The sequence below is a fragment of the Agrilus planipennis genome, unplaced genomic scaffold (genome assembly GCF_000699045.2).
Source record: "Agrilus planipennis isolate EAB-ADULT unplaced genomic scaffold, Apla_2.0 scaffold129, whole genome shotgun sequence".
Classification (NCBI taxonomy): Eukaryota; Metazoa; Arthropoda; class Insecta; order Coleoptera; family Buprestidae; genus Agrilus; species Agrilus planipennis.
In genome coordinates, this window is record NW_020440212.1 from 821,695 (window position 1) to 834,978 (window position 13,284).

Here is a 13,284-nt window from a genome sequence, read left to right on the forward strand (position 1 = left end):
AATTTCAACTTTCAAGTAGATAGTTGTTTTCCATTTTCATTTATTTATATAGAGTACATTTTCAACATACATAAGGCAGGTTACATGATAGGTTCAATAATATTGAGAAAGTATTTTTTACACATATATATATAATATAAGCAAATGAAAAAAGTTGGTCTCTAATTTGGTGGTCACAATGTCACAATAATTAGGTTCTAAATATGATGTATGTAATAGGCTGCATATCCTAAAAAACTAATATAATGGTTACTCGAAAGAATGAAAATATTCAATTTACACCAGTCTAAACTCCACTCAACCACTCTAAACTTAATTGGACAAGTTTACTATGATTTGAATTAATTTTAAGTTATCTGCAAAAAGATATTTACTGCTAATAAATTTTATTAAAATAAGAACTACTTTAGGACCAATGTGAGAACCTTGACCTACACCTGAAGTAACAAATAACTTTAGAGACAAAGATAATAAATTTTACATGTTGAATATATGATTAACAATTTAATCAAAATACAAATAAACTTAAGTTTTTTTAACATAATACAATGGGAATAACAAAATAATCATGGAAAATCTCTGTTCTCGTTGATATTTGCTGTTTAAATTTGCTCATTGTTTCTGTTGTTTAATATCAAATATTGGAGCATTGCTACATATACATTCCTTTGTGTGTTGTATTTTTAAATAGTGCTTTCATTATTTTCGTATTTCCCATCTGCATTTAAATTAAATTGCTTATTCAACGTTTTATTTTTTTGTTATATTTGTAATAAAATACTGTATCAACATTGTTGTTTAAAGATGGTAAATTATAAGATGTTTAGTTAAACAGAAAGATGCACAATAAAAATGTGAGTAAATGTATATTTGATGTTTAAATTAAAATAAAAACGAATTTTAACTAGGACCTTTCTCGGAACTTCGCTTCTAAAAAGGCAACAAATTAATGGTGAGTATTTAAATCCATTTTCGGACAGTATATAAATCAAATTTCAGTTAGAATTTTATTACCAAAATAGTATACAAATACTAAATGCTCAGTGTAAAAATATTAAACAGCCAGTATAAAAATGCTAAATGGTCAGTATAAAAATGCTAAATGGTCAGTATGAAAATGCCAAACGGCCAGTATAAAAGTACTAAACATTTAGTACATAAATTAGTTAATCAGAAAATACATTAATTACTTACTGATTAAGAACTGCTGGTTCCTTTAGGTTAATTAGTTGCTTACTATTGGTTAGACCACTTGCATTTAAGTACTGACCTCTTCGATTTAAATACTGACTGTTTATATTTAAACATTGTTCACCAAAGTTGAAGTAGTGATCTTACACAATACTTAAATACTGACCAAAATGGATTAAAATACCAACCAATAAAGTACAAAACTTTTAAGAATTGTTCCCACTGGTTGATAGTGACGCAAAATAAAGTAATATGTGTGTACATATTTTCTAATAATGAAGTTAATTGATCTTACTGATTGATCGTGACGTAAAAATTAAAAATTAATACCTCATGAATCAATATTCTTAAAATGTAAGATATCCAAATATTCTTTTTTCGATATTTCAGGCAGAGAGGGTGAGACTAGGGTGTCGATATATAAGAAGACAGACGAAATTTACCAATTGAAATTGAAGACATCTAGGATGTTTTACAGCGAAGTCCGTACTAAGTTTGGAACGATGCCGTTTAATTTGAGAAATTTTCAGGAGGAAAGGAAAGCAAAGATGGGAGTCTTTGAGTGTATTAGTCATAAACTCATCGAACCTTTTCAAGTGTTGTATGAAAAATTTGGTAAGACATTTATTAAACTTATTAATAGTAGGTTGTTTCTGAACGTACCTACATATCTGTAGTTGCGTGTATACTTTTTTCTGATGTGTCTATTTCAAATTGTAATAGAGGCGATTCGTCCATGTGTATCAGGTGGATCAAGTACAAAAATGGCTGACGAGAAAGATGTCCCGGAGAAAACCATCGCCGAAGATTTGGTTGTTACCAAATATAAAATGGCTGGAGAAATCGTAAATAGTAAGTGTGAATAGCCCACATTCTTAGGACAGACTTGTGTACCGTAGATTTTTTTACTGAAACGATGAAAATTGAAGTCTCAAATTTAGGCCATATGGAGGTTACGGCCGGCTATCAAAACATGTGCTCTGTTTAAAGTTTTTTTTTTTGTATTTATTTCCAAATGTCTGTCTAATAGTTTCCTTAATAATGTTTAGAGTACTAATTTTTATTTCATAGATGTATATTTAAAATGGCATTTAGTAAAATTCATGAATTCTATTTCCTTTTTAGGAGTTTTAAAACAGGTGCTTGATAAGTGTGTGGCTGGAGCTTCAGTTCGGGAAATTTGTGAATATGGGGACCAGCTTTTGACAGAAGAAACTAGCAAAGTTTTCAAGAAGGAAAAGGAGCTAAAAAAAGGAATTGCTTTTCCTACTTGTGTTTCTGTAAATAACTGCGTTTGTCATTTTTCACCTGTGCCTAGTGAACCTGATTATATCTTAAAAGATGAGGATATAGCTAAAGTGTAAGTAAAATTGCTTTTAGTACACAATATTAATTACATATAGTCATGTGATGATTTTCCACTTCCAATTGATCCCACTGATTAATAAATGACGTTAAAAGAATAAACTGATTATGCGGCTGTTTGTGTTATTAACAGGTTTCACTGATTTATATGTATGTATTATTTGCTGGTATTATTTTCAGAGACTTAGGTGCACATATTGATGGTTTTATTGCCGTTGTGGCCCACACAATTGTCATAGGTGCGTCACCTGAGAAAAAAGTTACTGGTCGAAAGGCTGATGTCATATTAGCAGCCCATTATGCATCACAAGCTGCTTTGAGACTTTTGAAACCTGGCATTGAAACATACGCAGTTACTGATGCTGTACAGAAGGTATTAATGTTAGCTTTTTTGTTTTCATGAAGATCTAATAGACATACTTTAGGTGGCTGAATCGTACAAATGTAAACCAGTAGAAGGTATGCTAAGTCATCAGTTAAAGCAATTTAAAATAGATGGGGAAAAAACCATAATTCAAAACCCAAATGAAGCCCAACGAAAAGAACATGAAAAATTTGAATTTGACAAGTACGAAGTGTATGCTATGGATGTGCTGATTAGTACAGGAGATGGAGTTGGTGAGTTTTTAATTTCAACTTTCAAGTAGATAGTTGTTTTCCATTTTCATTTATTTATATAGAGTACATTTTCAACAGACATAAGGCAGGTTACATGATAGGTTCAATAATATTGAGAGTTTTTTTTACACATATATGTAATATAAGCAAATGAAAAAAGTTGGTCTCTATTTTGTTGGTTTTGAAAATGTCACAATAATTAGGTTCTAAATATGATGTATGTAATAGGCTGCATATCCTAAAAAACTAATATAATGGTCACTCGAAAGAATGAAAATATTCAATTTACACCAGTCTAAACTCCACTCCACCACTCTAAACTTAATTGGACAAGTTTACTATGATTTGAATTAATTTTAAGTTATCTGCAAAAAGATATTTGCTGCTAATAAATTNTTTCTAAATTCTCGAGAGGTCGTGGAATATATTCCAAACAAAACGTCGTAAACAGGCGATGAATAGAAGATTGATGTTAATTGGATTAATTTGCAGTTTACTGGTTTGTTATTTTGATATTCAAATTTTAGCTGTCTCCAGGGTGAATTCATACAACAGATTACCTTAAATTTCACTAAAAGTTCTTTGTCCAAAATTAACTGAATCGATTCTTCAAAATTTTTTCTAAATTCTAATTTTTTCATTTTTATTTCTGTGAATTGGTCTAGTAAATCGACTATTTCCTTCGATTTCTTCATACCAAAATGTTTGAGACTATTTATTGGGTCTTCAGAAGAATACTGATTTTCTTCGCTAGCATTATATTGCTTCTTTCGTTGATAAAGTATACTAGTCGTGTGAAATTTTGCCAAACAGTCTAGCAGCAGTTTTAAATGGTTATTATCAAATATAAAATTCCTTACAGTATTTTCGCTTTCATCTCCAATGAAATCTGTCGCTGGAAAAAACGTCTTCAGGTCTTGAAGAAAAACTTCACTTGCAAGATCAACTTTGTTTGCCATTTTACAAGTATTTAATTTTTGTATTAGAATATGTACTGTATGAGGTACAAAATTTTACTGACTAAGACATGTTTCGAAGTTTGTTTTATATATGCCTGAAGACAATGACACCAAGTCCACCTGTCATACCGTACAAAAAACAGCAGTTTTAGCAAATAGTAATTTTGAACTGTTAAAATAGTTGTTTCATTTGAATTAACAATGGGCAATAAATAAACAACAGTAATATTTTTGAGTAACGAAAATATTTACATTTGCACATATTTTGTAGGTAATATAGTAAATTAAAGGGAATGCGCAATTTTTTTTTTGCACACCTATTCTTAATTTAATTATTTATCATTCAATTCATTATTAAAAATGTGTGGTTTATTCTTAAAAATACATATAAAAATTTATTTTCGAAATTCTTGGAAAGGTAATTCCAAATTGTTTCTTTAAAGTGTTGTATCCTTCCGTCTCTGGACGTAATCTTTTTTGTAATTTTCACTTATTTGCGAATGAATCAATTTTGCTTTTGACTTAATTATTTCGCTACTAACACTTGTACATTATTTTTCATTCTTGGAAACCCTGATCTCTTTTAATGCTTTTCTGTTACCTGGTTCTTGTTTTATGGTATGGATTGTAGATTATTAAATATGACACCATATTTTTTAGCTAAATACGTAATAATTAGCAATTTAATTCTTAAAACGATTTCTCAGGAAGTGTCATTATATATGTAGGGGTGAAAATTACATAGGCCGTATATACAGAACGCAGATAACACAACCACTAAAACAACTTATCTGAAGCGAATACAAGAGTGAAGCATCTATCCAGCTAATACGACTCGGGGCTTTACAGTTACGGAGTAATATCGGGCTTTAAAGCCAATATTTTTCCGTCTCTATAACCGAAGGTTCACTTTGTTCACTGTATACGGTGGTCTAATGCGAGTCTACTGTGTTAATATGATAATAATGGTCGAACCTACCACTTAGTGAAACATTTTTAAAAGAATGTAAACAGTTATCAGTATTGCTTTATTGAATTTTTGTCATTTTAAATTTTTAAAGTTTTATCTTTGAAATATCTATTATAATAATAGTAAAAGTTTATTGTCTGATAAAAGCTTTTAGAAAGTAGATGTATAGTGACAATAAAAAAAAATGTTTATTGAATTTTTCAATTTTCAAAGGGAAGATACGCGGGGACTCAATATTTATTAAACGTAAGCAGAGAAAAAATATTTCATAATGTTTCCAAATGTTTCATAGAAAACTATAATTTTTTTTTTTTCTTAAAGTTCTAAGGGTACGTCGAAATCATACTGATTTTATTTATTTACCATTGATAAGAAGTGAAATTTACTAATATTTATTGGCGGGGTGATTTACAAAGATGACATGTGCGAAAAGATCGGTGCAATATTATTGAACTTTTATTGCTTGTTTCAGGTGAATACGTGGCACATTTCAAATTCACTGTGTTGCTAATGCCCAATGGACCACACCGGATAACGGGCCTGCCATTTGAGTCGGATCTGTACGAGTCTCAATATTCCGTCGTCGATCCCGAGCTAAAAACCCTGTTGAGCAGTTCTGCTAACCCGAAAGCGGCGAAAAAGAAAAAGAAGAAGTCAGAGAGTATGTCTGAACAGCCAATGGAAGTTGAAGCGGCTGCATAACGGCGATTCTTGATGCACCTTTTCCCTAAACCGTTACCTATGTTCGTCACTGACGCTCCCTCCCGCCAGTCCTCTGTTTTCCCAGTTCGTGCCCGATTCTCTTCACCTCCGTATGCGAGAAAGCTTCACGTATCATTCATAATTACGTGGATTCTTAATTTTTCTGTTTTTTAATAAACGGACAAGGTACGTTTTTTTTTTTATTTTTGGATGTCACTTAAAGTCTAAAAGATTTTAGTTAAGTGGTTCCATCGCAGGTTTTACTTCTGTCGACCACGTCTTTTGTAATGAGGATTTACTTTATTTTAATCTTTTTTTATTGAGTTTCTGTAAGGTAAGTGCAAATAAAGGAATAAAAAGACGTGGCTACAGTTGCTCTTGTATTTGTATACGTTTTTACAAGCTCCTCCCCATAAAGCGCCATCTCTATTAGGAAACGGTAAGAAGCACGGCTCTTTTAATTAACTATTAATACATATCTTTACAACAGCTTAAATGCATTATTAAATGAACACTATTTAACCATTTTATATTGCGCTCTCTTTTTGTGATTAATTCCTTAATTGTTTATAGTCACTTTTGTTTTAGTTATGTTATAATTCCAAATATAATTTTTGCTTTCTGCTTTTCTAACTATATTTATTAACGATTAATATAAAAGAATCTGCTTTGGAATCGCTTAATTTTTGACACTTTTCCGAAAAACAGGTCGGTAATTTGTTCACATGGCATGCATTCCATGTGTAAAGTGTTCTTTGCAATTTTTCGTCAAGTGGATTCCGATGTACAAATGTTTCTATTCTTGTACAAAAAAATAATAAAGAAAATCGTTACAAACTCGTCGCTCTATGTGTCATAAAGTTAACACACATTTTCGGGGTACAAATCGTGTCATCAGGTGCGCCCTATTTACCTTTATTCCTTCTTTTGCTATTTTTAACGTGGCGTCCACTATAATGGCTTTCTTTTGAAAAAAAGGTAACACACAATTTGTACCAGTTTTAATAAATGTTAGCATTTTCATTGGACATTTTTTCTAAAACCGAAATGCTTATCCTCCTATCCTGATGATTTGCTCTTTCAAAATTACGGTTTTACTTTATTATCCTTTCGCTTATTTTCCTAAATCTAGAATATCTTAATTATAGTACTTGACTCAAATAAACTAAAATAGAAACGTAGGTATACAGAAATATATTTAATTATATTTCTTGTTATAGTATATATGCAATAAAAACGACGGTGATTTTTAATCTATGACAGATAATTCTTAATCTGTGACAGTACAGCAGTACCTATTAACAAAATTTTACAAAAACATTTTTACTCTGGGAGGGAGTGCAATATTAGTGTTTTTTTAGTACCTACTTAATAATTTTTGCTGCGCTCCTGAAATTGATAAACGCAAACTAACAAGTTGTGAGTATAGAAAACTGCACCTTCGTCATTCGTATTGACACTTGTTGTTCACTTATTTTCAGAACTTTCACGATAGATGGCGAGTCGATGTAATTTTCTGAAAGAACTAAGTCATAATATACCAATGCTTACTACAAATTTATATTTTTCCATCAATTTAGGTTGATTGACATACAGGTTTGGTGTGATAAAACACTTTAACTGATTGTGACAATAATCTAAACTTAAGCAATAGAAAAAGTATATATTTTTTTAATTTCTGATACAAAGTTTTCCCACATGAAGAAAGTGAAAGTTTGTCGCCATTTGTAGCTTACTTTATTGTTTATTACTTAACGTTTATGAAATTAATGCAGAACATATAGCATAATTTTATAGAACAAACAGAATAGCATATATATAAGATGATAAAAACTCTAAAATTGCTGGAATTTCATCATTTATTATTTATTTTTATTTTATATCATCACCACCATCACCATCACTAAAAACAAATTTCATTGCAAAAGAGATTACAAGTGAGACACACATCACTTATAGTGTTTATCATGTCTATGATTTAGACCTATGGTTTAATTCTTGTCTACGGGTTTAGACAGTTTTGTCTATGAACAGTATCATAGATATTTATGTTCACAAACAGTTCACAATGGTTTCAGACCCTTTGTATATCTATTATCTATGTTTTCAGATACAGTTTCATTTATTCAATTGTTATTCAAATAATTTTTAATTATAAATTCAAATCATCTGTCATTCATGTTGTGCTATTAAACATTTACCGTATTTTTTTAACATTTTTTGGGTGCATAAGCATGATCCATGGTCATTAATTGGTCATTAAAGTCAAANTGTTTGTTCTACAACAACCGCCAAAGTTTTTCCAATCTTCATATTTTAGCATAATTTTAATTTTAAATAATATTTGATTTTATACATAGTAGATGAGGAAAAAAAAAGTATGTAGGTGTCAGCGACATCTACGATTCGGTCAGCTACACCACTTATTATTTATACATATTCGTTGCAAAATACGCATATCACATATGAATTATTAAAAATAACTTATTTAGTTTAAGAAAGCCTTATTAACCTGCAAAAACAAGAGAAAAAGGAATTTTTATTTAAATTAAGTGTACAGGTTTGTTATAATAATGATACACCGGTCAGATACATCACGAGTTGATTTTAGTGCTACAATCTTGCAATTGATAAATAAAAACTGCCCATTCAATGTATTCCATACATTTCTTTCAAGTACTGGCATTGCTTACTTTTATCGCTTTTTTTATAGACTTCGAACATCAGTTTTAGAGTCTGAAGTATTTCGTCGGTTTTCTCTTTATAATTTGAATCTGTTTCATATGCAAAATCGCAAAACGATCTTCTATCTTTATACCAGATTTCCATTATGTCGTTTCCACCTTGATTGATTTTTTCCATAACTTCTGGAGACACCTGTCCAACTTGATACCATGCCGCTACTTGAAACGTTACCTGGGGCAATATGTAATTGCACCCGTCAAGGAATTCGTCGAAAGAAATAATTTGGCTGTTGTCGAAGTTGTAACTTTTTAAAACATTAATCAATTCTGAATAGTAATAATCAAGGTAATGTTTCAAAAATGTTTTACGATGCTCATGAGTGGTTGCGAAGAATACGGCAAACAAAACATCATGGGCGGGCACAGTATAACGTATCAATTGAAAATCGACCAGTCGAGAGTCTGTGGGAATACCAGAAGGGTCGTATTTGATAAAAAAGTTAGGTGGCCATAGGTCTCCATGACTCAGTACGTTTCGAAACTTTTTTGTTGGTTTGAGAAGATTTACAGAGGTCTCGTACAAATTTAATGCATAATTTTTGAATTCAGTGAGATTTTCTCCAAATTTCTTCCCGATAAGATATGCCAATGCGTTAACAGTTGACATAAAGCTTATACGCGCTGGTTTCTGCTTATCATCAACATAATGACCGTCATGAAGCGCGTAAGAAAATGTTTCTAAAATAGGAATATGTTTTTCTAGCATTATGCTAGACGCATGCAATTTCGAAACAGTTTTTAAAATTGCTGCGTTCTCTTTAATGTCAAGGACGCGCCTATGATTAACTGTACTAAATCCTGCTTCGTTTAGGTCTTCGAATATTAATAGTTCATTATGGATTGCTAAGTGGCATTGGGGAAGGCAATCTTTTATCGGAGTTATGCCGAAACGCACCATTTCATCCATTATATCCGTGTACATGTAAATTTCTTTCAAGAAGAGTTCCGAATCTCGTATTGTATCGATGAAAGGGGAATTGCTGGGAAATAGTTTTGCGAAATATTTGATTACCTTTTCTCCTTCGGCGGTCAAAATGGTGACGATTAATTTACTGTAGTCCCCCATGTAACCGAGAGTTTTGCTCATTGATTCCAAGCGGTATTGTACAATTTCGAACTGTATATCTCCACAACTACTTTTTATAATTTTGTGAACGTCTTCGGGTAAAACTCTACAAGATTTGTAAGTAAAATACTCTTCTAAGTCTTCCAGAAGGTCGAGTAAAACACCTTTATTATTATTTAAATGATAATATTCTTTAATTATCTGGTACTTTGTTAGAGATGCCGATAGTTTTATTTGTGGTATAAATTGTCTTACAAGATTTTGATACTCGTGATAATCCAGAAAGTTCTTCAAGATCAAGTCGTTTGAGAGAAACTCATTTTCTAACGATTTGTAGTAGTAATCGAGTAAATTGTTCAAGTTATACTTTCGAAATTCTCGAAGGGTCATGGAGTATATTCCAAATAAAACGTCGTAAACAGGTGACGAATAGAAGATCGATGTTAAGTTGGTTAATTTGCAGTTTATTGGTCTGCTGTTTTGATAATGAAAAATTACCTGCTTCCATGGCGAAATCATGCAACAGATTACCTGAAATTTAATTGGAATCTCATTGTGCGAGATTAAGTGAAGTGATTTTTCAAAATGTTTTCTAAATTCTGACTTTTTCATTTTTATTTCTGGAAATTGGCTTGATAATTCGACCAATTCATTAAATATCGCCATACCATTTTGTTTAATGTATTCTGCTGGTTCTTGAGAAAAATATTTGCAGGCTTTAGAAATTCCATTTTCAGATGTCTGATGCTTTTGTTGATACAGTGCACTGGTCGCATGGAATTTAGCCAAACATTTCAGTAATAGTTTCGCATGATCGATATCTGAAAAACTAGTATCTTTCCAAATATTTTCCTTTAAGTTGGCATCAGATTCACTCGAATAGATGTTTGATAATTCTGAAAGAAACGATTCTAACTTAAAATCTTTTTCAGTAGTCATCTTCATTAGGTTACTGGCACTTTGTGGAAAATGTACGAAAATTCAATTTTTGTTTCCATGGGCAAATATTTTGTCGACGGAATGTAGTTTATTTTGCATACATAATAGGTAATAAACAAATCTCTTTTGGTAAGAAACTTATCTTGACAGTTAGGTAAACTAATTATAAATTAATTCGGAAAGGTGCAGATTATTTATCATTATAAAACGTTCTACGTAGACTACTAAGTCACTTTAACTTGAGTTGCTTCACGTTCTATTTTAGTTTGTACCGTCTGTTTTGTTCCAAGTTTTTTTCGTAGTTTTGTATGTCTACGTATGTTATGAATGTATAAGTTGTACATACGGCTTTAGTATTGTCTTCACTAAACGCTGTATAATAATTCTCTATTCAATAATAATTTTTAGGGTTCTGTATTTTGAAAGTGAAAAAACGGAACCCTCACAAGATTACTTTTCACATATACTATCGCATTTTTATGAGACTGCGTGTAATCAATTAATCACAGTGGCGTAGTAATTGATAAGTGGAGGAGCGCAAATTCTGTTTGAAAGATTTGCGCACATTTCGCAGTGCGCAAGAGCCGAAACGGTTCGACTCCGGGTGACGCACGGGCGGGGGGGGCTGTCGAGTGGGGACTAAGGGAGAGAGCGGAGAAAGCCTCTGGCCCTGGGGGGCTCCAAATTTCAAGAAATCCTTTTTAATTCAACCCTAAGTAAGGACAAAATAGGTTCAGTAAGTTAATAAAAAAGGCAGTTTGGACGCTGGAGTTGGTACATACATATGTAAAATTTACACTGCAAAAGAATCAACTTCTGAGCAGATTAAGGACAAAATTTCGTCTTAGCACTCTGGGTCTCCGACGTGCTTAATTCGCCACAGCGCTGGTCCTATCAAAGGATTCTCGTTCGAGTCCATTAGGACTTTGCATTGCATTGAATTCGCAGCTGACCTGTTATTTTATGTGTCCACTTTAAAGGATGTGCATATATCATTTCTGAAAATTGTTATAAAAAACATGAAATATTCTGTGTTTATCAAGTCATTTTGGAAAATTTTTATCGTTGCCACTCAGAATCACCTCACCTATTATATAACGTGAATCACTTTTTAAATCCGATGTTTGTAAAAAGTAGGCAGTAAACTTGACGGAATTTGAAAGCTAGCTTCCGGATTTGTTATTTTCGAATTTTATAATGTGATTGGCATTAAAAACACGCTCACTTTCAACGAAATTGTGTCAATACTTATCATTTTATCGTAATTTAAAAACTTGGAAAGTGCACGGTACACTATAGGAACTACGATAAATTTTCCCTAATCGGCGCCATGTTTTTAAGCTCCTCCTACTTGACGGATCCCAATAGGTATGCGTATTATCTGTCAGCCAATTATTTTTTAATTTGATTTAAATAAATAATTTCTCCATGGTAAAAGCTGGTAAAAATTTGGAACATATTGGTAACTGGCAAATACGTTACTGGATATCAATTGAAGGTTTTCCTTGTTTTTGGTTTTCATCGGAAACGTTTAATGACTACCTTGAACATTATTGTGAGTTATGTTTACTAAATAATTTTTGACAAGGGTTTGTTGTTAAATATATCGAAATAATCCCTATGTTAACTATTATATGTTTCTACAGTTCAATAAATGCGTTTCTCTTTGCTTGTCAACTATTCAGGGTTTTTGCTGTTTTTTGTAATTATGGTTACAAGACGTCCATCCTTATTACAGACTGGTAGGTAGAATCACTAGATAGTGAATGTTGCCGATTCTATTTTCAATTAAAAATATTGAAACTTCTGGCCTAATTAACTGCACTGGTTCTGTCGCTCGTTAGTCTTGTCGTTCCTTAAATAATACACCTAAAGCGACTAACCGATTAATGCTGATAGAGTAATCAGTTTTTGAATGTCGGCAAAATATTTGTCGTAATCAATGAGCATCTCAGTTAAGGTACCTTTTTCTGAGAAGTGAAATATTTTATGGAAAAAATCATAGACCAGACCATTTCGTGTGATTATTTGCAATTGCTATTTTTCATTTCGCTGTCACTTGTTTCATGACTTTGAACGCGCACTATTCCTGTTAGCTATGATTTATGATCCTCGGCTGCCGGCTTTCGGACGCATAAAACTGCAACCGATATATCGATTGCCTGCGGCGTTCGGTCTTAAGAGTATTTTATGTGGTTTATATTCTGGAACCGACTGAAACATATCTACACCCTACAGAGGGAAAAAGCAAGTTTCTTCACTTCATTTGTACATCTTCTTTTACTTTATCATTTTAACAAAAGACAAGAACAGTAGGTATATGTTAAAAATTATTTATGTATCAAAAAATTATTTATTTATTAAAATGTTTCTTGAATTCTGTACGCAGAAACAATTTTAAAATTACTAAAATTAAAGGCTATCGTTTGACAGATAATGTGACAAAATGATTTTATTTGAGTTTTATGTTCTTTAGATAATAATTTAAGATAAAAGGGTTCATTAAATATAAATATAATATTGTTATTACAAATGGTCAAAAAAGACTTTAAACTGTTCTACAAAAACGACGGAAAAAAGACAAAACCACTCTAGCTGTTCAAATGACCAGTATTTCACTAAGAAGTAAATTCCGAGGTTGTCTCATGGGCACATTATTGGGTGATTGTTTAGGATCGGTATTCGAAAACGAAACAATGACCCATGCCCTGAGGTTTGTTGTGAAAACTC

The 13,284-nt window shown here is 31.8% G+C and overlaps 3 protein-coding genes across 3 annotated transcripts in view; 2 read left to right on the top strand and 1 right to left on the bottom strand.

Annotated features, from left to right (window-relative positions):
* The first annotated feature begins 1,868 nt into the window (after positions 1 to 1,868).
* Positions 1,869 to 6,828, top strand: LOC108734473 (proliferation-associated protein 2G4). Its single transcript, XM_018466055.2, has 6 exons — positions 1,869 to 2,043; positions 2,317 to 2,551; positions 2,737 to 2,929; positions 2,982 to 3,199; positions 4,037 to 4,140; positions 5,576 to 6,828. Exons 1-6 carry the CDS (start codon positions 1,890 to 1,892, stop codon positions 5,803 to 5,805), a joined length of 1,134 nt encoding a protein of 377 aa, XP_018321557.1. The 5' UTR covers positions 1,869 to 1,889; the 3' UTR covers positions 5,806 to 6,828.
* A 1,498-nt stretch (positions 6,829 to 8,326) lies between these two features.
* LOC108734482 lies at positions 8,327 to 11,069 on the bottom strand. Its single transcript, XM_018466068.1, has one exon. The coding sequence runs from the start codon at positions 10,558 to 10,560 to the stop codon at positions 8,455 to 8,457; it is 2,106 nt and encodes a 701-aa protein (XP_018321570.1). The 5' UTR covers positions 10,561 to 11,069; the 3' UTR covers positions 8,327 to 8,454.
* Positions 11,070 to 13,031: 1,962 nt separating this feature from the next.
* The window catches only part of LOC108734474 (poly(ADP-ribose) glycohydrolase ARH3-like), a 3,592-nt gene continuing 3,339 nt past the window's right edge, over positions 13,032 to 13,284 (top strand). Inside the window, exon 1 of the mRNA XM_025979616.1 lies at positions 13,032 to 13,267. Coding sequence (XP_025835401.1) covers positions 13,158 to 13,267 — 110 coding nt within the window. The 5' untranslated portion in view covers positions 13,032 to 13,157. The remainder of the gene's footprint in view (positions 13,268 to 13,284) is intronic.

Excerpts from the sequence above, each read along its gene's own strand:
- LOC108734482 (XM_018466068.1), bottom strand. The coding sequence starts at position 10,560 with ATGAAGATGACTACTGAAAAAGATTTTAAGTTAGAATCGTTTCTTTCA.
- LOC108734473 (XM_018466055.2), top strand. The coding sequence starts at position 1,890 with ATGTGTCTATTTCAAATTGTAATAGAGGCGATTCGTCCATGTGTATCA. Across the intron at positions 2,044-2,316 it reads GGCTGGAGAAATCGTAAATA|GAGTTTTAAAACAGGTGCTT; the intron begins GTAAGTGTGAAT and ends TTTCCTTTTTAG. Across the intron at positions 2,930-2,981 it reads TTACTGATGCTGTACAGAAG|GTGGCTGAATCGTACAAATG; the intron begins GTATTAATGTTA and ends GACATACTTTAG.